The following is a 21429-nucleotide window of genomic DNA, read 5'->3' on the forward strand; positions in this document are numbered from 1 at the left end:
CGATAATATAGAGTCATGCTATATATTAATAATATTTTCATTAATTCGAATGCCAATAAGTTATTAAACAGACAAATACATGTAGATGAATAAAACAAGGTTATTTATTGTTATTGACGATTAGAAATGTATACAATACAGAGAAAATTGTCTCTTGTACAAAGATTATATAGGTAATTATAAAATGGTTATCAAGGATATATAAACAGTAATAATAATCAAAATTCAAGACTCAGGCTTTTGTATTTCAAAATTTGAGGCGTACATCAAAGTGTATGGATGTAAATATTTCATAAACAGTTACTGCATTTATCTCCATGAAGTAAATGTTATTGTTATAGTATCAATGATCTGAATTTATTTTCAAATATAAAGACTTCCAACTATGTAACCAACAGTCGTTGGTGACATATGTTTTGATAGGTTTTGCCCGAGAGGTACTGATTGTAGAAATTTTAAGTTTTCTCTTAAACAACACACAATCTAGTTTTACCTATGTTTCTTAGCCTATGCTAAACAATAGTCGTGAAAATTTTCCCGATGACATTCAAGAGGAATATTCCTCTGTATCAAGAGGAATATTCAAGATAATATGAACATATTAAAACGTCAACGCTTGAGATTCTATGTTCGAGTATTTGCTGAAACTGATTCCACTGCGTGTAAAAGGCAAAATAGTATTGATATCAGCTGTTTGCGAAACAGGTAAACCAGCCCTTCTCTACCGGTTGCACCATCCAATCACAACGTGTGTTCCATACAAAAAGTAAAACTTAGAGTAACGACACACAAAACCAAATGATATTAGATCACTTGAACCTTTGGTTCAAATGAGCGACACATTATACATCCATTTAAATGATACAAAAAAGACTATACCGATTGCTAGGTGCGGTTGCTATTGGAAAGTACATGTTTATTATGTGATAAATAACAAGTAGTAATTTCAGGTACAAATAAACATGATCCGTTACACGGTAATATAGTCGGTGATGAGGGTTTGTTGAGACCATGTTGAGGATTGACTCGATCGTGATTTCAATGGCAGGAACGAATTATTGATGTCTTTTACAGATTTAAGGCTATGTGACGAAATAAAAGGGATTAAGATGCGTTAAAGCTATTTTTCATATGTAATTATACTTGTACAAGTACATAGGATTATCAGTTTTTTTATGTGTGTAAGGAACGCATGCGTCATACAAGGTTGTAGCTGTAAAATTAATATATACTCCAAAAGAACACAAATTCCAAGTGAAAGTTCCCAGTTCCCTCGTACGTCGTAACAGAATAATGACACGACATGCATCAGTACTGCATAGGTCATGTCTTTTGAAGTCTGTGATGAGGCAAACGTATTCTCACATCTAGCATGCCAGCTACGTGTGGTTGTTGGATTCTTGCAGTTTGTACAATAACTACAATATTTCTCTCTTCTCGATATTGGAATTAAATGATGAATGGTATCTTTTACTGTCAGTTGGGTATCTGCGAATCTTCATTTTCACGGTCGTTGAGGCGGAGCGTTTCTTCTTTACCCCGTCCATTGAAGCTTTCAACCTCCACCACTGAAATGCAACACATTAATTTCTCGTTCATATTTATTTTTTATAACTCAGTGTACACATCGCGATTATGTTTTTCTTTATGATTATCAATACTAAAATTGAAATTAACATTCTACTCATAATTGACTATAAACAAAAGGAAATATTTGGCCTGTGTGTGCATGCTTATATATTTCATAATTTACTCTTACATAAGTTACTCTTTTCTTCAGGTTTCAATACCCAATGAGAACATCACTCTCTCGGTGTTTACACGCATGTATACATTTCAGATTGTATATTAAAGGGTTGTATATTAAACAAAACATGATACCTTCGGATGCCTTGAAGCCACAGCAATCTCCATAATATCTACGGGTTCCAATTTTCCACAAAACAGTTACAGCCAACACGGTGGTGCAAAGAAGAATGAGGATTGCACCTAATATATATATACTTGTGATGCCTGCACCTGCTAATCGGATGTAAAAAAAACCAATACTATTAGAAAACGTCTTTGACAAATGGATGTTTTGTTTGTCCGATATTTTGGTCAGAAGTATCAACGTCTATCAAAAGACTGTGATCAGTCTTCAGGAAAGGTATCAAAATGAATGTCCAGAAATTATCCAAAACCAGAAACAGGCGCAGAGATGTACTGATTTGTACGCAAAAGGCACCAGGCTATTGTTTGGATTTATTTGAAAATCATCATTGTAGAAAAATAGAACAGAAATAAGGTTTTACCCACATAACGAAGGTGTACAAGGGACTGGGGATTATCTTCACCGAGGAATAAATGGTGTTAGCTCCGATTGACAGCTCTCATTTACCAGACAGACATATTGCATAATCCCGAGCATCGAGTAGGTTATCAATTTCTCATTGGCGGATGTTTGTTAAGAAATAAACTAAAGAAAACTGTAAAATGTTTTCAATTTGTGCCGTCATCATAAACCATTGATAACGTCACATCGTCCTATTGTCATCAATGAAGCGATGAGACGTTATATCGCTTCAACTGACCAGTCAACATTGAGAATCGCTGAAATACACATGTGCAAATATCGGAAAGATATTACGATCGATCTTTTTACAGAATGGATAATATTGAACTCATATTCCTTGATAACCGTTTTATCCTCTTCTAGAAAACGATGTTGAGACTGTTTTTTTAATATTTTGTAACTTTTTACCTAATGTGGCCAATATATGCCTTTGTAAAATCGCAACGTTTTGTGGAAAAAAGAGGCGCCGCTCCAACGACAAAGTAATTTATTTTCTGTATATTTTAGGCCCAATTACAATTCTTTTCTCATGCATGTAATACTTATCATGGACACAATATGTGGATGTTTTAACGCTTACCTGCATATGTAATGTTGTTCTTTGGACTGACTGCTACAACACGTCGCGTTACGCTCTGAGTAGTACCGGTCGTTGTGGGTGTGACATCATTGTCAACTGAGGACAAATGTGTACGTAACAGCTAATACACTCATACTCAAGTATATTGTATTAGTTTAATATATAAAATATATAAACGTTGAATTCTGGTTTTCTGGTACTTAACACAAATAGAATGTATGTTGTCTCTGAGAAGAATAAAAAAGTATCAAATCAGAATCTAACGAAATTTGTTGATACATATTAAATATATATTTCATATATATGTAAATGACATGATAATAAATATCTTGTGAAAACACAAATTGACTACTATACGTTGGACACGAAATGGTGAACGACTCCATGATACCATGTTAATTGACACTGACATTTTGACAACTTTGGTGTATATGTAGCAGTGATTCGAAAACAGACTCACCTGGACAAAGGCAGCGACACTTGTTCTCTGTACCTCTGACTTTTGCTTGATGACACAATTCATCGCATCTCGCACACCGCCTCGCATCGGCGTCGTAGTATTTATCGATAGGGCAGTAAACTGAAACAACAAGTAATACGACACAAATATTTTGGGTGAAATATGAAACATACGTGTATATATAGATAAGACATATGCTTGTGACAAGCATTGATAAAAACCGCGTGAGTGCAGTATTCCAGTTATAGCATGGCTTTTCAGTTTTATGTTGGAGTAAAACATGTAGTTTTGTCACGGAGAAACAATAGAATCTGTTGACTGTACTTCTGGATTCGGGGGAGGTTAGTGGTTAAAGCGTTCGCTCGTCACGCCGAATTCCCGACATGGGTACAATGTGTGAAGCCCATTTGTGGTGTCCCCTGCCGTGATATTGCTGGATTATTGCTAAAAGCGGCGTAAAACCATACTCACTAACTAACTCATTTCCGGATTCGAGTGATTTCTCCATGTTATGGCAGATTTATCTATATATTTTCATAATAACCTATAATTGCTTCAGTTTTACTTGTTTAATATAAAAATAACAAAAACCCTTTCCATTTTCACAAACACATGCAAAGGCTAGTTAAGTGTTCACCTGAAACAACACGGGAAAATATGGTACAAGTCAAAATAGGGACTTGCACTGGACATCATGTTTGTCACTGATGCGTCAAATTTGGAAATGTCCTCCCCATGTCTACCATACAACGTTTAGAAAGCTTTACTGAGGCCTTGAATGTTCTAACCTTTATCAAACAACTTCTGAGCAGGAGTCTTATGACGCTCTTTGAAATCTTGGTAGGAAGAGCATGCTCAATTGTATCTCAAAAGTTTGTGAGCTGCTGGAATATTATATAATTACTTGACATGACGGAAAAGTTGACTGTTGAAAAGTTATCAAGTCAAGCAGATCCTTTGAGTGAGTGAGTGAGTGAGTATAGCCTTTCGCCCCTTTCAGCAAAAATCCGGCACTATCACGGCGGGGGACACCAGAAATGAGCTTCACATATTGTACACATGTCGGGAATCGAACCCGGGTCTTCGGCGTGACGAGCGAACGCTTTAACCACTCGGCTACCCGACCGACCGCAAATCCTTTGAGTTCTATATACTTCCTGTGACTATTAAGGTTTTGTTTGGGCAGAATTCTTCCTGTGTTAACATACTCTTCCAATGACAACATCACGAAGTGACATTCAACAGGTTCCTCTTCTCTTTTGACCCATTTTTGGCATCAATGTTAAAGCCCCACCCTAACTATAAATAGCCCGCAAGGTGGCGGTGTTTCAGTTTCGAACAATGACTGACAATGTCAGGAGAAGTGTTTTGAAAACCATTCGGGAACCAGATCACCATTGACCGTCAAACTTCGTATCAACTTGAATGACAAACCATGGATACAACAAATATCAAGATATAAGTCAATAACTTTTCTGTAGTTTTATCATAAAAAATCGAATCGATCGTGTATGGCGTCTGCATCAATCACAGTGGGCGGAGCTTTTTTACGGTCATGGTCATGTCTACATGTGACACATTCAATGCATTTGTGGTCAAAGTGTATTGTGTTGTATATTTTTACGGCAGATTAGCAGCAGAACATCCATTTCGGTACATTTAACAGTAACAATACTTAAATACGAAATTGACCACGCGATTCTTTCAGTTCAATCCGAAAATTACAGACATTTGTTTAGTTTCGGTCATTTGCATTCAACAGTTAGATTTGTGCCACACAATAACCAGTTTATATTCATAAAACTGAAATTATTACACAGATTTTTCAACTAGTGTTTAGGAAGGGGCCTAATTTGAAGCACCAGAAGTTGCGCCAATATTTTTCAGCTTGACTACAATAGATGAATATGTCACGTGCATCAACATAATAATGCACATAAGCATCTGGTTAATAAGTAACGAAATATACTTGATGTTTGACCTACAGAAGGGGTATCCAGATAATATATATTGTAATTACGATAAACGAAAACTCCAATACACATACAGTCGTGCCCCGCTTATACGGACTTATACGGACTTCAGATATCCGGAAACCTCAGTCAAACAAAAACAAATATGACTTTTATCGAGTCAAAGTATGCCATTTATGATATATGTATCCATTCTCTGTCAACTAAAGTTCGTTTCAAGGCGTCAATAGCGGTATTCTGACCGTGGTTGCTGTTAATAACGGTGAGTTGTGCGATCTTCCGATCGCTTCACACACGATTTCGCCGAAATTAATAAAAACAATATTATAAGGAATTTTGTCATCAGTTGCATAATTGAAGGGAAGTAACTCTTCCAGTAATAAGCTGGTTTCAGTTATACGGAAATTCGTTTATACGGACGAATTGTGAAATGACGCAAGTGTCCGTATAAACGAGGCACGACTGTACTCCAAGACAACTTTACTTATGAATTTCCTTTTCTTTCACAGAATTTTCACACACAAAACTGAGTTTGATCATTAGATCCACACTTGTCCCATGTATTTTTTGTTCGGGGTATTTGGATATACTTCGCGCACAAGTTTTAAAATACAGTCTTGGATCACTTTCCCGTTTGGTCCACACCAATCCTTCATCTGCTGCAACGTTTAATTCCGTTTCTTCAAGTCTAAGTATCTACGATCTCTCCAAACACTTCGTTTATTTAGCTCAGTCCAGAAGCAATGCGTTCGAATCGATGAATTTCTGCAACATGGTGGCCGCACCATTCCCTAACTGCGATTGCCTTGCCGTGTCACGCATGGTTGACAAAAGAAGTGTGAACATACATATTCGACTTCATCTGGTTCCACGTTGAAATCTAGCTGTGACACTGATTCACTAATCCCAAGAATCGGCACTGAATTTATCAAAGTTTCTTTTGCACTTGCAAGGGCGGGAAGAGGTGCGCCATCTTGTCGATTCGAGTTGTGAATCGGAATGATGTCATCTTGAATTGGAACTTTCTCCACGATAAAGTCACCACTGTCATAATTGAAATGGTCAAAGGCTCCCTGGTTATCTCGAACAACTCTTTGTCAAATTAGGCTTCTGATGAAAATTCTTTGTTGCTCATATTGAAGACAAGCGAAATTGCAAAGTTCTTGACAGTTGTAAGCAGGAACTCGATGCGCTCATGGGGAGTGTTTTTTGCTTGTTTTGTTTCTTGTTTAACGCCGCACTCAGCAATATTCCAGCTATATGACGGCGGTCTGTAAAATAATCGAGTCTGGACCAGACAATCCAGTGATTGACATCATGACCCACGCAATTGGGATCGATGGCATGTATCAACCAAGTCAGCGAGTCTAACCACCCGATCCCGTTAGTCGCCTTTTACGACAAGCATAGTCGCCTTTTACGGCAAGTATGGGTTGCTGAAGACCTATTCTACCCCGGAATCTTCACGGGTCTCATGGGGAGTGGTTGCTAGGAGATCGCGTGGTCAGAAAGGGGAAAACAAAAACTGTTAGAAAGTGATAAAAGAAATACACAGTGCAATCCAAAAGTACCACGTACAGGTAATTTTTGAATAATAATAATATTCACGAAAAAAGATCTTTTCTAAAAATGCAAATTAATTTATTAATTTATCCAAAGGTCGTAACCATTAGCACGTGGTGGGTATTTGGAAGGAATCTTTGCGATGACGCCGTGAATGAAGCCGTGTGTATTACATTGTTGAATTCAACTGCCCAGGAAGATTGTTGAGGCATTGACATTATGACAGATGTTCGTCATGGATGGAGAAAAAATGTATCTGAGAGAAACATTGTTGCTTTGAGCTTCGATACAAAACATATGTTAATGCCGAAGTAGCCAGCGACCTGAATGTAAGCTTGATGAAAATATTGTTGAAACCCATTTTCACGCACATGACAGAATTAATGTGAACAAATATTCATCTGAACATCGTTTCGAAGTCTGTGTAGCTCTCCGTATTTTAATATTTTTATCTCAATTCCGACGTGAAATAATATTATGTCTTCGTGTCTCAATTTTGCTGCCGCTGTTGAAAATTGCGCACGGATCTAATAAAAGAAATACTACTAGATCTGCCATTGCACCGTCATAAAAGAAGCAGGTCAACTTTATCTTTGTTCTGTTGTTTATTAAACACTCGTTTCCGAAGCAAAACGAATCGATCTACAACATAAATTAATTCATAGACTAGATTCTAGTACAAAGTGGTGAACTATTTTTAAAATGTCATAAAATAACTTACAAAATTATTTTGAAAGACATTTTTTGATATATTATTTTATATTTATTTTATTTCGTCCGCCCGCTCTCTGGTTAGTTGAGGCTTGAGGGGAGAAACACATACAAAAAATATGGATGGCCTTATGCAAATGACACTTGGCATGCATCAACAGGGATCTGGGTCACTGGGATCCGCCAAGTTTCACGGATCGAGTTACTTCGCCATGAGGAGCTTCATCGGACAAGTGAGACTTTGCCAAAATACATTGCTACTGGGCAATGAAAAAACGGCAAGAAACTACTTTGATCACTTGAAAATATTTTTGACCATTACCAGGGTTTTTTACACGATAGTTGTCATCCAGATTTCAGATGAGGCAAGACGAACACAACGAAGAAAAACATTGTTGAAATCACCGATTGCCGTATATATTGTGAGAAATGCTATTTATAAACTGCAGATATACCGTACACCACAGGATAGCGATTGGTGCCCCAACACATATTATGTTCTTGTTCATTTACACTGCTCATATGCATCACGACAAACGTATTTCGTAATTTGTGTGTTGGATTGTGTTGGATAAATCGTGGACATTCCGCGGTATCATTTTATGAAGATGTGAAGACGACATGGCAGGTAGGTTTTGAAACCAAAGATGTACGTTTGTTGAAAAGTCTTGGAATCGTTTGGTAGATATTTATATTACCATTAAAACCTACCTCCTTGTTGTCAAACGGACCCCGTGGGTGGTGTTTACATGACGTCACCCGTTTACGCATTAACCAATGAAATGTATGTGTTCTCATGACGTCATATTGACCTGTCAGATTACTTGTATAAGCTCCGCCCACTAGACTGCGGTAGTTACTACCGCAGATGGGGCTTTAAAGAGGGTGCTCATGATCAACAGTAGTGAATAAGGGTTTTACTTGGGTGTCGATTGATCTAAATATTATGATATACATTGTGTCCATGTTTCAAGTGTCACAATGTTATTCACTTTCTTCTCTGAAACGCGGATCGTCTACGCGTCAATATTACATTCAGGAGACATTACGCATGGGCGGATACAGCTTTTTTTAAAGGCGGGGGGGGTGCACAATTAAGATCTATCTATTGTCTTTGGTGGTAATTTATAGAGAAATAATGATTCCCCCCCCCCCCCCCCCCCCCCACACACACACACACACACACACACACCCCACACCCCCTTCCTCTGTATCCGCCCATGTTACGGTATGTTCAGTTTTTACTGACGGGAGTTACTTAGAGGTTCTACTACTGATTGTGGATGTATCAACAATACTGCAAATAGACGTAGTCGGAATGTTTAAAAAAAGGGAGTGTCACACCAAACTCTTGGTGTGACAACTGTTGTTCCTAACACACCACCAGACATTTCCCGAAATGTAAGTACAAGTACGTACCCGAGCTATCTTTCTCCTCTGTACAATGGATCAAAACATTTGGCTTCACTGGAATATTAAATGATAACAAGCAGCAAAACAACAACGTAACAACAGTACACGTAGGTGACGCCATGTTGAATACATAGACCGGATTTCCCACAACATTCTGCATTAATTTACTTTCGTTTTAGGAAACATGTTAGATCTCCCTACAGTTATTCAGGGGAAAAGACGTCACACACCAATTTTACACATTTGATTTCCCGTTTGCTGAAACACAAAATCTGCACGAGTTCATTTTGTCATACTTTCATTCCTGTCTAACATTTCACTCTACATGGAACAAACCTGATATGTTTGTAATTTATTGGCTCAGTTCATGGAAATACAGCGATACGGGCTCAGTCCCGACTGTCGTGCCTGTAGATCACGGAGGTAAACCTACACTGTGCTTACCTTGGTCAAAATTGAAAATGACAGTTGCACCAACACTTATTAGCTTCGCCTCAGAAACCATTCGAAACCACTTAATTTAAAATAGGAAAACTTAAATTTCAAAACAATCAGTATGACCAACAACACATTCTCAACACACATCTCGTCGCCTCGCCCGTTTCCGACCCAACTCGATATTTGGACAGAACAGTATCAAATCCCATTTTTAAAGTTTATCTGTGCAGCATACACAACGTCTTCTTTTCGGGAATTAGGCCGGGATTCCTATAGTCAGCCGTGTAAATCTGTTTGGGCACTTACCCAGTTTTATATAATGTATGGTGTGATTTGCATTGGTAAGTTCATTATTTAAACCATAAACATACGTTTACGTGTAGAATTAACAGATATTGCTGAGTGCGGCGTTAAACAACAAACAAACAAGAGTAAACAGGGTTATTTTATTCTTCTAGAAACACTATATATGTACACACATGTATGTAAACTTTGATAAAACTAAACAACTTAGTAACTACATCAGAGCAAAGTTTTCGACACATCACATGTCCTCACCTGCACCTAAAATGATCACCCACCATGAGGTGGTTACATGGTAAAACACTACACCAAGAAATATTTGTAATTTAAACACTACTCCAGTAGATTCTGTATGCATTTCAGTTCTGCCAAGAAGCACTGGTATCTATTAATACAAAATGGCAAAATAGATCGGACTAACTGAATCAATAACAAATACGTATGTGTAAGTACATGAGTGTATATGATATCATATGAAAACGACTCAATCTCCTTCACAGTTGTTTTACTTGACTCTGTAATGCATATCCGCTGTGTGACGCATTGTGGGTGCTTACACTTCAGCTCTGTGTACCAAGGGACACAACTCGAACTGTTCTACCTTCTCACAACACTCTTATTTCATCATGTTATTCGCTGTCTCTCCTCGGCCAGCGCCCTTCGTCTCGTGTGATGTCGCCTCTGGCGAGACTGGTATTTGTCTTCACACCCTTTGACTTGGTTATCTTGCGACTTAGCCTACTCCTCAACATGCTCTAAACATGTTCTTCCTCTTCGTCTTCTCCTTCAACCAATTTAACATTTTTATTTCAAATAGTAATGGAATGTTCTTCGTCATGCTTATCACACGTCTTCAATGGGTGTTGCAATTGGACCCCGCCCAGTAGGTCTGTATATGGGATCTGAAACAAATATATGCTATTAAATTTCAAGTGAAGTCTTATGCCGTAAAACAAAAATGATTGAAATATTTAATTAGGCATATATAAACAAGAGTGGGTTTTTTTAATTTATGAAAACATACTACATGTACTGAGTCTTCTCAGTTATAACTCACTAAGGCTCTCCCTGGTCTCGACGTCCTCCTGGACCTGTGTAGGATGTCTGGTAAATAGGTGTCTTGAAGCAAGTGACTTAATGGTGCCAATGCAGCCCTTCCCAAACACGGCTGTCAGGGCAAGACCTAGGGCACATACCGCCAGGACCCCCACGCCTATCCAAACTCCAGTTGTTAACGATGCATAGTTACTTTCTGAAACGAAGGAATACATATTACAATACTAAAGCGTTGCATCCTCACAAGGCGAAACACTCTCCGTTGGTAACCAACGCCTTTCAACAGGAGGGTTACCAGGCAGTTCAAGATACCACTGACACTGTGAACCCTTTGAACAATGAACAAAGTTATTTATTCTGGTAGTTAAGGGGCGACCATTTGATATCCAAAGTAAGAAATTTATGGGTCCAAAATGACTGCTTGGATCATCCTTTCAGAGAACACATTTGTATGTTTTGAAGCACTGACTGAAAAAGTATTCTGACTGTAAGAAACTTCTACCAATCTGCACCTCCCATTCACTAGGAATACTAGTATGAAAAGGTGGGTCTCTTATTCCAGTCTAATCCCTTCATTTCTACCTAAAAGTCAAAGTATTAGGTAAGAAAGATACATGTAAGTACTAATGACAAATACGATCTACCATGGCAAGATAAGGAAAGATAATTCGATCATTGTTGATGTTGTTTTAGAATATAGATTTGTGTATGTATTAATCCCCATTTCTTACAAAAACCTGTGATAAACCTTGGTGATTTCTTAATTTCACCTTATTGTATTATGTATTACAGAGTCTGACAAAACGTTTTTTTGTCAAAAGTCGGATAAGGCCTAACAGAGTAACACCATCTGACCATATTACGATATAGGGTCTGGGTGTGTATACGTAATGTGATGCTGTCTACCTGTTGCATGGATCCTTTCAGCAGTATTGGCTGACACGTTTGCTGATGAAATCACCTTAGGCTCTGTGTGTGAATTCTTTTCGGACCAGTCTGAAATATTGTAGAATCACAATAATTGGTTTGAAAACAGATATGGGGTATTCATTACACTCAAAGACATATAAGCCTCAACTTAAACCTATATAAATCACCTTTCGAAACGTAGGATACCCTACAGAAAGAACACAAACATTAAACAGATGATAGTCAGATTGTGGCTGAAATACTGTTGACATGATTTTGAAATTTGACTCACACAATTAAGTCTAAGTATTACATAAGTTAATGTAATATTACAAAGTTTCATATTGATAACAGCAATAAGATTATAATTGTATGTCTAATCTAACATATGATTTGTGTGTATCAATGCACTTGTATAGTATCTCTGGCTGAATACATCGAAGTCTTACCGGGACAAAGCTTCTGACAATCATCTCGTGTATGGGGATGGAGGCAGAGAGATTCACAAGGTTCACATCTGTCCACGTTGACATCGTAGTAATGTTGTGGAGGACACTGATGAACCATGGGCTTGTACCCTGAAATAAGATCAGGTATGAGTTATGTATAATCATTTTAGGTGTGTATTTAGATTACAGGCTTGGTGACGTGGTTGAGGTTTGTTGGACTGATCGTGAAACAAAAAGTGTGCAGACGAAATATTGAACTGAATATTTAAAACATCTATAATCCATTAATCATTAAAAAGACATATTGATCTTAAACATTAAATGGACATTGTAGCCTTTATTTCATTTTACATTTCCAAATACCCATACCATCAACCTGTCCTAGATTGAATCCTGTGTTTAAAAGTTTGATGAGCATCAATATATACGAGTAAACGCTTTGTCTATAGGTAGACATTGGCAACAACCGATACCCCTTCTCGAATATTCTCCCAAGAACGATAATTCTGGCATTATATTTACACATCCAATCAGCAGGTACACGATGAAAAACAACAGTACGAATATTATTGTGTAACGAATACGTGAACTAGGGGGTAAAAATGTCCACGACCTTCCCTAATGTTCACTATGACGGTGAATTGGATGCACAACCAGTGCCTATTAGAACGTTATGAAGGATTTGATCGTACATTGTAGTTATGTATAAACGACCAGTGGATATCTCAGGGTAATAGTAGAGCAGCGAATAAACATGACAATGAGGACTCACCTGGACACATGTCCTGGCATCTTTTCTGTGTTCTCTGTGCCTGTGTAAACTCACAGATATCACTGCAGGGATCACAATGTCCAGTGGCAGGATCCAGGTAGCTTACACCTGGATTACAGGTTGTGCTTGCGCCCAACAAAGACGGTAATGCGAGTCCCACAAACACCAAAACACATCCTTTCAGGGATGAAGGATATGTGACAAACATGGTGGACAAAAGCCAAGTTCGTGGACAGTTTTCTTTCTTGTATGGAAGTTGCTGTTGAATATACCAGACCGAGGAGACGTGGACCACCTCGCTGGCTGCTTATACTGAGGCATTTTGTGTAGGTAAAGTTCTTAAATACTGATGAAATCCTCTCGAACGTTCCAGGGACTTCGAAGGTTCGAAAACAAGTGACGTCACCGGATGTTGTGAAATATTCAAGTTATTTTTAGAAGGGATTTCCACTTCACCGAACGTTCAAATCTCATTGACCTACATGATAATGCGTGTCGTGTACTGCAATGTATCTCACAAGCGACTGTCAATCACGGATGCTAGGCATACGTATGTTGACATCTCGTCTTTCGGAAATAAACACGTCTAGTCTAGAGTCTGGGTATGAGTCTTATAGTCACCAACCTAACAACAACGTCACTCTAGCTATCAAACAGGTTTACGTCACAGCTATGTAAACATGAATATGCTCACTTGTTTGTTGAAAGCCATCGAGGTATTCAGGCTGTTGTATACAAAGCTGATACGTTCTTAGTCATAGTCTATTGCCAATCCAAAATAGATACACATAATAATAGCAATACAATATACAGTCAGTACATGTGTAATAATGCGGCACAAGGTTATGGGGTATTTACAAGGATATTTGTTTCAAGACGTATTCAATATTAAACCGGTTAAATCAGTTATCATTGATGAACTATATACTAGATATCAAGAACTGGTATCTATGTGTCAGGGGTTTGTTTTTAAAGAATAGATTATCTATACATGTAGTTCAGTATACAGTAAAGTACGGTTATAACGAACTCAAGGGGACTACTAATTTTAGTTCGTTATAACCGTAGTTCGTTATAAGCATATATACAGCATATCTACAGCAAATAGTCGGGACCAAAAAGTAAGTTCGTTATATCCGTCAGTTCGTTATAAGCGTGTTCGTTATAACCGTAGTTTACTGTATTTACAAATACGTGTCACCAAGAGCTTTTGTATATAACTGTTATGTACATATATGTAGAGTAACATTCACTGAATCAACTGTTTCTAATACTGTGATATGAAAATAAAATGTTTTGGTACGTACATCAATTACACAGCATTACTGAAAATTGCTGAATGAACAATGTTGTGATTAAGATCTCTCCACATGTATTGTTACGAGAAAACACACTTATTTCCTTTTGGATTCACAGAAATATTGTCATGTCGTTTTTAACATGTAACATATAACTTTGGCTACGTTCTACATTCAGTGAATTAGTGAGTGAATGTTGATTAACACCGCAGTTAGTAACAGCCTAGTATGAGCAACGATCCTTACAATGGGATGTCACTGACCCACAATCAATAGCCTGCATGGGTACTATTCTACCCCGGGTCCCCAGCGATCTGCAATCCCGAGTGTAGCCTCTACTATTATGCTTTACAGCCCATTCCTCTATTTGTGAAAGAGGACGTTTATGACAAAATAGATCTCAGAGAAAAGGTTATAGATACACAACGTACGAAAATTATGCATTTCCTAACTTGACGCATCAGTGATAAAATTAAAGTCCGATGCAGTTCCCTGTTTCCGCTTGAACTTCTGTTTTATGGGGAAAATTGACCAGGTATATTTGTTGCTTTGTTAACATCATTTAGAAATTTTAGCATACAATTGACTAATGGTGTTTATAACGTAGCCGCTGGTGGGACAGGATTCGCTCACCTTTTTGGGAACACCTGATATTATCACTATATATATTTCATAGTGAGTGAGTGAGTGAGATTTTACGCCGCTTTTAGCAATATTCAAGCAATATCACGGCGGGGGACACCAGAAATGGGCGTGACAAGCGAACGCTTTAACCACTAGGCTACCCGACAGCCCCATATTTGATAGTGATTCATAAATACATGCTTATATTGAGGACCGAATCTGCTAGGTCCAGAGATGCATTCTACCAGAGATGCATTATGACTATGGAACGGGTTTTGTCGCTTAAATCAATAATAGAAAGACGATTGCGATTGTCATTAAGACGTTGCGTGCCAAGGTAATTTAATGTCACGGCTGCAGTATTTCAGCCATATTATACCTAAAGCATATCTGCTGTTATAAATTCTGCCAGGAAAGAAACGTAAAATAACCAGTTCGTTCGCAGACATTATTATGCATATATCCAGTGTGCATGCCCTTAAAGTAAAAGCAGGCATACAATATAACGTCGGGCTTTAGGTGACCAGCAACCAAAGTCATGCCAACCCAACGGCGACAACTTACTACACGAAAAACAACGAACTGCTAATCAAATGTGAAAGTTACTTTATGGAAAAAAAACAGATTGTGTATAAGGTACAGTTCAAGTCATATAAACACAGTAACACAATGTCAGTCGAGACATCGTTAATCTAGAAACCCCGTTTTCCAGACGATATCTGTATCTTCTGATCTACAAATGAGTCATCGAACAGAGAATCCCATCGCCCGGATAAATAGATGGGGTTCACTTATACGAAGCATCAGAATACCTTGACTGCTTGCCAGTGTATTAGGTGACCGTTTTTCAGTTGAGTCAATTTGTTTGCTTGTTTGTTGTTTAACACCGCACTCAGCAATATTCCGGCTACATGACGTTGGTCTGTAAATAATCGAGTCTGGACCAGACAATCCAGGGATTGATATTAGGCATCAACTAAGTGAGCGAGCCTGACCACCCGATCCCGTTAGTCGCCTCTTTCGACAAGCATGGCCTGCTAAAGACCTATTTACGAGTCGTTGAGTCAGTGTTGTTTACAGATGGTGTGTTGTCATGTACCACTGAGCTCTGTGATAATTCAATAAACAATTATAGTTTATTGTTATGATACACATCCAATAATATTCAATTGAAAACTCGCAGAAAATATCTTTATAAATCGCATAAACTGACACATGTGACAATGCGGTAACTATAATATTTGTGGGACATATGGATTAGTAAATAAGGTTTATGGTTCTTTATGAATTAAGAAGAGGGAATATATTTAGGATTTATTGGTTTGGCATATATATGGTATTTATATTATGAGACATCTCACCGGGACATAATCTTCTACATTCAGATCCTGTCCCCCTGACTGATGCCTGGTGGCACCGCTCTGCACAGTTTTCACACCTGTCGGAATCTGTGTTGTAGAAGAAGTCTCGTGTGTACATGCACACTGGAACATTTAATGTTAATTCTAAATCTTGTTATTAAATCATGTATATCTTTTAATGTGAAGTTTACACGATATACGGCTTTTTTCAGGGTTCAATTAAAAAAAGGACAACATATGGATATATGTTCGTCAATATTTGAATTGTAAACATGACGCCTTATTATTATCTTATTGTTTGTTTTTGAAAGTTTTGAAAGTCAGTGTATGCTGATGTACAGGGATGTAGTTTTCTTAAGTCAGAGCGTACTATGTTTCAAGTGCTTTACATGGGTATATTCAAGAATACATGGTAATAGCCTGTGGACGTTTTATTAGTGTGTCACAATACCTCATGATGTTCACTCATAAAATACATAACATTTATGACAATAAACAAAGGACATTTTGTATTTTCTTGTCTAATAACATGTTAATCTCATCTCTTGAGATGGCTGCGCCACTCAGGGAAATCTCAGCTTTCCCTGATCACTCGATAAGTTAAACAAGTTACAAATTCCCTCTGTTCATTGTCACCTTTCTAAACATTTTGTATATTTCATATTCCTCCAAAAAGCAGGTCACATTCATTAGTAACTCTCAGGTGGATGCGGTCGGGTAGCCTTGTGGTTAAAGCGTTCGCTCGTCACGCCGAAGACCCGGGTTCGATTCCCGACATAGGTACATTGTGTGAAGCCCATTTCTGGTGTCCCCCCGCCGTGATATTGTTGGAATATTGCTAAAAGCGGCGTAAAACCATACTCACTCACTCACTAGTAACTCTCAGGACAATCCAAACTGTAGTGAATGAGTGAAGGTCGGTTCACGCAACACTATACAATACTCCATCTTCATCAGTGAACCAGTAAATAGTTCACTCTGGGCCAGGCATACGAGTTGATTGCAGGAACAACGATCCCCGTTGCCGATGAGGCAGAGAGAGCCTATAACCTTCAGAATTAGTCGACTCCTTAAAACTGGCTCACAGTTACTGCATGAGCACAGTCTAGAGACTCATAGCTCCAAGAACAAGACAGTTACATTGGTGAACAGAACTTGGCAGGGTCTGACGAAGAGTAACCGCTGTGATTGCGTATACGTAGCTGTTAAGTAATTTACTGAACTGAACTAACTGACCTGAATTTACTTTTAAAGTCCTTCTATATACTAAAAGGTGATATAATATATTATTGAGATTTACTTTCACTTTGTATGAGTTCACACATTGCATGAACGTCATCGAAAGATCCGATCAACGTTTATACAGTTTGGCCCTCTCGTTTGGCTATCGATCAGTCGACGACTTGTATCAATGCGCGAGTGAATATAGAAGAGAGACCATTTCAGGTAGCAAGGTGCACGTAAGACCAGCATTTGATGTAATTTTATATGCTTATTCGACAATCGATGTGAAAGTATGGCTTTTTCCTACATTCTATTATCTATGACCCTTGCCGAAAAGATAAATCTAAGCTTAAACCGGCACCACGGCAACGAAAACAACGAAAATCGCGATATATTATACACAGCTTTGAACATAGTGTACAAACATCTTAGTACAATGGGCAAGACTCGAGCATCAGGAAACCTGAGGGTAGACGATACCTTCAAATATGGTGATCACATCGTACGTCTGGGGACTATTTCTTTGCAACGCGATCATGAATTTCAGTACGAAGGTCGGTCGTGATCACGTGGTTACTTCATTATGTAATTGTAGGAATACAAAGAGTTATCCAGCCGATGCAGACACTGTCTGATGCATGCGTGAATCGATCGACAGCATTTCTACATCATTCACATGTTTCGTGCAGGAAAATATTGCTTGAACCCATTTTACCCGACAGTTAATGTCTGAGATAAGTTAAATCAAAGCTCTCCAATATCAACTGAGGTATTGCAGTGACATCAGTTCTCAGAATAGACTGTTAAACCCTAAGTATGGCATGCCAATCAGTCGTGTGGTTATTAGTCACTGGCTTGTCATGACGTTATCGAGTTGACAAAGACACCCAGCACTCTACTGCTCTGTTATCTGCAGGTCGTCATGATGTAACACACAAAACAAACGAATTGAATTGGTAACGGAGAACAAGAAATGTTACAATAAATGGATAGTATATTGCTACACACACGAGGATGCAAATATATACGTTCGGGTCACTGATTACAAATGATTTTACAAATGATTACACATAGGTTCATACTGATACAAATTTAAGGCAACAAATCCATTTCAATAATCATAAGAAATTTCAATTGTACGATTCCGACTATGTCATAAACATGTGTTTTTGAATCAATATCAAATAGTGATGGTACATTTTTACCAGGTCATACCACGCAAATGTTCGTGATGTTCAGAGTAACAACTAACTGGACTATTCATAGACTCAGTGATGAATAATTTTCAAAATCTAATGTTAAGATTCCTGCCTGGTGCCATAAATGATATACTATGACGAGTTCTTTGAAAGTCATGATACCTTCATACAGTATTGTTTATATCCTGTAACGAATCAGTGTGTGTTGTGCGCTTTCCATTATGTTACGTTATTTATGGATGTAGATATTGTCTCCAGTGGGACGAAGACAATGTGTTCGACGGACTTCTACAGGGATGGAGAATCTGGGAAGTGCCAGCCTTGTAACGAGTTGTGCCATCAAGCCGAAGTTAGAGGAACTGTCGAGATTTGCACCAGACTGTGTCCAGGTACAAACTGAAAACATTTATTGCATATGTCATATTTCATTTATCATTGCGGGTTAGTAATAAATTCATCTGAAATATATTTATCATCATAAATAGACAAACAATAAAACCTTTATTGTTGTGTCACAATACGCAATGCTTTCTCTGTATTTTTGTCTCATCATATGATCCTGTTCCGGAGATACAAACTAAATTATCAACTTACTGTTCATCTGTTCAGGGCCGCACTCAAGTATTCCATAATTCAGATTGACAACCCACTCAAAACATTTACCTTGTACGGCTTCGTTCACTCAATATATTTGCTGACACAGTGAATTCCTGTTCTATCTGGTCATGGTAGAACGAGTGTGTGTGTGAGTTGGGTTTAACGCCGCTTTTAACATTATTCCAGTTATATCACGGCGTGTCAGCTTAATGTGGGAGGAAAGCCCGAAGTGATGCAGTTCTCAGACGTTTACCACTTCGGTGAAAACCCACGAGCAAGGGTATGGTGCTGACAAACCTAGAAACATAATAGGGGCACCCCGGGATTCGAACCCACAATCATAGGTTTCTGTCGTGTCCAGGGGACGCAACTCTGCACAGCGAATCGTGGCGCCTTAGACGACTGGGCCACCCGTGCCCCCTGGTAGAACGAGGATAGCCATAGCTGGGTTACCTGTAGATTTAACCGCGCTTTCGGTCCCAAATTCAATTTAACGATGTAAAATACACAGGTAACCTTGCTCTTCATTGCTAACACTGTTTGTTTATCTCCTTATTAACAAAATCAACGGGTCTTCTTTATAATATTGTCAATTGTCTCTTCTATATGGGTGCGTGATGATAGAGGTAGAGGTCATCACACTGTTAGCGGAATACTTCCACTTGATATTGTTTATTCTATTCTTTTAATAAATTCACATGACATTATGTATTATATTACTAGTATAAAGCATGTGTGGAAAGTGTGCGTTAAAAAGGTCATTTTAAATGCCACGATCAGTGAAAAATAATTGACAGTTTGTGTATGATAGTGTCTTCAGATAACTCTGTTCCGGAGGCTTACATTGACACGGCAACAACCACCAGTGCAACCGAGACAGCAGTTATTGCACCGACCGATGGTGAGTGTTATAATGTGATAGAATCTTTCCTCAGTACAGGGTTGCTAATTCCAATGAGGAATCATCATAGATGTTGCTTTGAGTACCATCACTGATATACATGCATGTACATTCAACGAACCTTTTGAATCATTCTTTTGTGTCTCGCTGTTCTAGATGGGGACCTGATACCAGAGGGGGTGGTCATCACACTGGCAGTGGTCATCATCCTAGTGTCCCTGGCGGCCTTGGTCATCCTTCTGTCCTTTAAAAGAAGAGCTGAGTTGTGTTTGGGAACCGACCATGACTCAAAACGGTCTCGAAAAGACACGAACCGTACCTGTAGGCTTAATGTATCTTCAATCAGTGCAGCACTTTAGTCAACCCTCACTGACTTTGTGAAGCAACCTGACTCTGTTATCTTATTGTGTCGCATTAAGTGTTGTTAAGGTTATGTCTGTAGATTTATTCATGTATAGATAGGTAGGTATTGTGGTACGTACAAAAGTATTCAGTAGCCCTTGGGGCGACCATGGCATATTCGGGAAGGTAAGAGGGCGTGGATATGATATTGATAGAAACAGAATTTTCTTTTTCAAACATATGGTCACTTGGCACGTCTCATTTTTGTAGGTTGTCAATAAATAAGAAATGATAACATCTCTGTGCCATGTAACATACTTCATGACCCCACGGAGGAGATCATGGGTGTATTTAACTTCAGTTCTAAACCCTGTACACTATCAGGTGATACGACCCTGTTATCTACACGTTACATGGCTGAAACCATTCGCCGAAACACTGCAAGCTTAAGGCCCAACACTCAACCATAATGCCCGTTCCAAATACACCACCATCGAAAAAACAATTTCATTGCGGTCTCCACAGAACATGAACTAAAACGTTGGCTAATATTGGCAACACTGAAGTCATAATCAAAGATTTATAACTCTTGTACTACTTTTGTCATTCAGGAACACAGTATTTAGTTTTATTTGTTCTGAATTTACTCGATTATTGGTTAACATGGATGCACAAAGATACGTTTATTATTGAAAACATAAAACACAATTTATACATGATCATGATGGCAAGATTACAATACAAACGTCATCATAAGTTTTGTTTATGTTGTTTTTAATGAACTTACCATATTATGTTTTACGAATGTCGCAATATGTGTGTACAATTGTCTTTAGTAGTTTTCATTCTCATAGTGTAGGACCATTGAGGACCGCGTTGACATGTGTTCTGTTATCTATTATCGATGGTTCATGTTTATGA

General features: G+C 38.3%; 3 protein-coding genes across 7 annotated transcripts; 1 reads left to right on the forward strand and 2 right to left on the reverse strand.

Annotated features, from left to right (window-relative positions):
* Positions 1-162: 162 nt before the first annotated feature.
* LOC139467880 (uncharacterized) lies at positions 163-18007 on the reverse strand. Of its 2 annotated transcripts, XM_071249401.1 has the most exons (6): positions 17950-18007; positions 16246-16368; positions 3376-3495; positions 2916-3011; positions 1882-2022; positions 163-1568 (listed from the first exon to the last, which is right to left on the reverse strand). In XM_071249401.1, the coding sequence occupies exons 1-6, from the start codon at positions 18005-18007 to the stop codon at positions 1477-1479; spliced, it is 630 nt and encodes a 209-aa protein (XP_071105502.1). In that variant the 3' UTR covers positions 163-1476. The 2 variants fall into 2 exon arrangements, with proteins under 2 accessions (XP_071105502.1, XP_071105501.1); XM_071249400.1 differs by lacking the exons at positions 16246-16368; positions 17950-18007 and adding an exon at positions 9042-9820 and having other exon boundaries at positions 165-1568.
* LOC139467879 (uncharacterized) lies at positions 9906-13326 on the reverse strand. The gene is made up of 5 exons (XM_071249399.1): positions 12963-13326; positions 12191-12319; positions 11739-11828; positions 10834-11028; positions 9906-10678 (listed from the first exon to the last, which is right to left on the reverse strand). Exons 1-5 carry the CDS (start codon positions 13168-13170, stop codon positions 10620-10622), a joined length of 681 nt encoding a protein of 226 aa, XP_071105500.1. The 5' UTR covers positions 13171-13326; the 3' UTR covers positions 9906-10619.
* LOC139467881 (uncharacterized) lies at positions 17664-20849 on the forward strand. 4 transcript variants are annotated; one of them, XM_071249404.1, is made up of 4 exons: positions 17664-17723; positions 18914-19057; positions 20077-20166; positions 20323-20849. In XM_071249404.1, the coding sequence occupies exons 2-4, from the start codon at positions 18940-18942 to the stop codon at positions 20523-20525; spliced, it is 411 nt and encodes a 136-aa protein (XP_071105505.1). In that variant the 5' UTR covers positions 17664-17723; positions 18914-18939; the 3' UTR covers positions 20526-20849. The 4 variants fall into 4 exon arrangements, with proteins under 4 accessions (XP_071105505.1, XP_071105503.1, XP_071105507.1 ...); XM_071249402.1 differs by having other exon boundaries at positions 17664-17705; XM_071249406.1 differs by having other exon boundaries at positions 17671-17705; positions 18927-19057.
* The last annotated feature ends 580 nt before the right edge of the window (positions 20850-21429 follow it).

Source organism: Haliotis cracherodii, unplaced genomic scaffold, assembly GCF_022045235.1.
Source record: "Haliotis cracherodii isolate W230 unplaced genomic scaffold, xgHalCrac1.p SCAF_2, whole genome shotgun sequence".
Lineage (NCBI taxonomy): Eukaryota > Metazoa > Mollusca > Gastropoda > Lepetellida > Haliotidae > Haliotis > Haliotis cracherodii.

Bases quoted from the DNA above. Each gene is read 5' to 3' on its own strand.
- LOC139467879 (XM_071249399.1), bottom strand. From the start codon at position 13,170: ATGTTTGTCACATATCCTTCATCCCTGAAAGGATGTGTTTTGGTGTTT. The intron at 12,320-12,962 runs GTGAGTCCTCAT...ATCTTATTTCAG, and splicing joins ATGCCAGGACATGTGTCCAG to GGTACAAGCCCATGGTTCAT. The intron at 10,679-10,833 runs GTGAGTTATAAC...TATTTGTTTCAG, and splicing joins CGAGACCAGGGAGAGCCTTA to ATCCCATATACAGACCTACT.
- LOC139467880 (XM_071249401.1), bottom strand. From the start codon at position 18,007: ATGATCGCGTTGCAAAGAAATAGTCCCCAGACGTACGATGTGATCACC. The intron at 3,012-3,375 runs GTGAGTCTGTTT...ATTTGTCCTCAG, and splicing joins GTGTCGCTGCCTTTGTCCAG to TTGACAATGATGTCACACCC. The intron at 2,023-2,915 runs GTAAGCGTTAAA...ACATCCGATTAG, and splicing joins GAACAACATTACATATGCAG to CAGGTGCAGGCATCACAAGT.
- LOC139467881 (XM_071249404.1), top strand. From the start codon at position 18,940: ATGTGTTCGACGGACTTCTACAGGGATGGAGAATCTGGGAAGTGCCAG. The intron at 19,058-20,076 runs GTACAAACTGAA...TGTGTATGATAG, and splicing joins TTGCACCAGACTGTGTCCAG to TGTCTTCAGATAACTCTGTT. The intron at 20,167-20,322 runs GTGAGTGTTATA...TCGCTGTTCTAG, and splicing joins AGTTATTGCACCGACCGATG to ATGGGGACCTGATACCAGAG.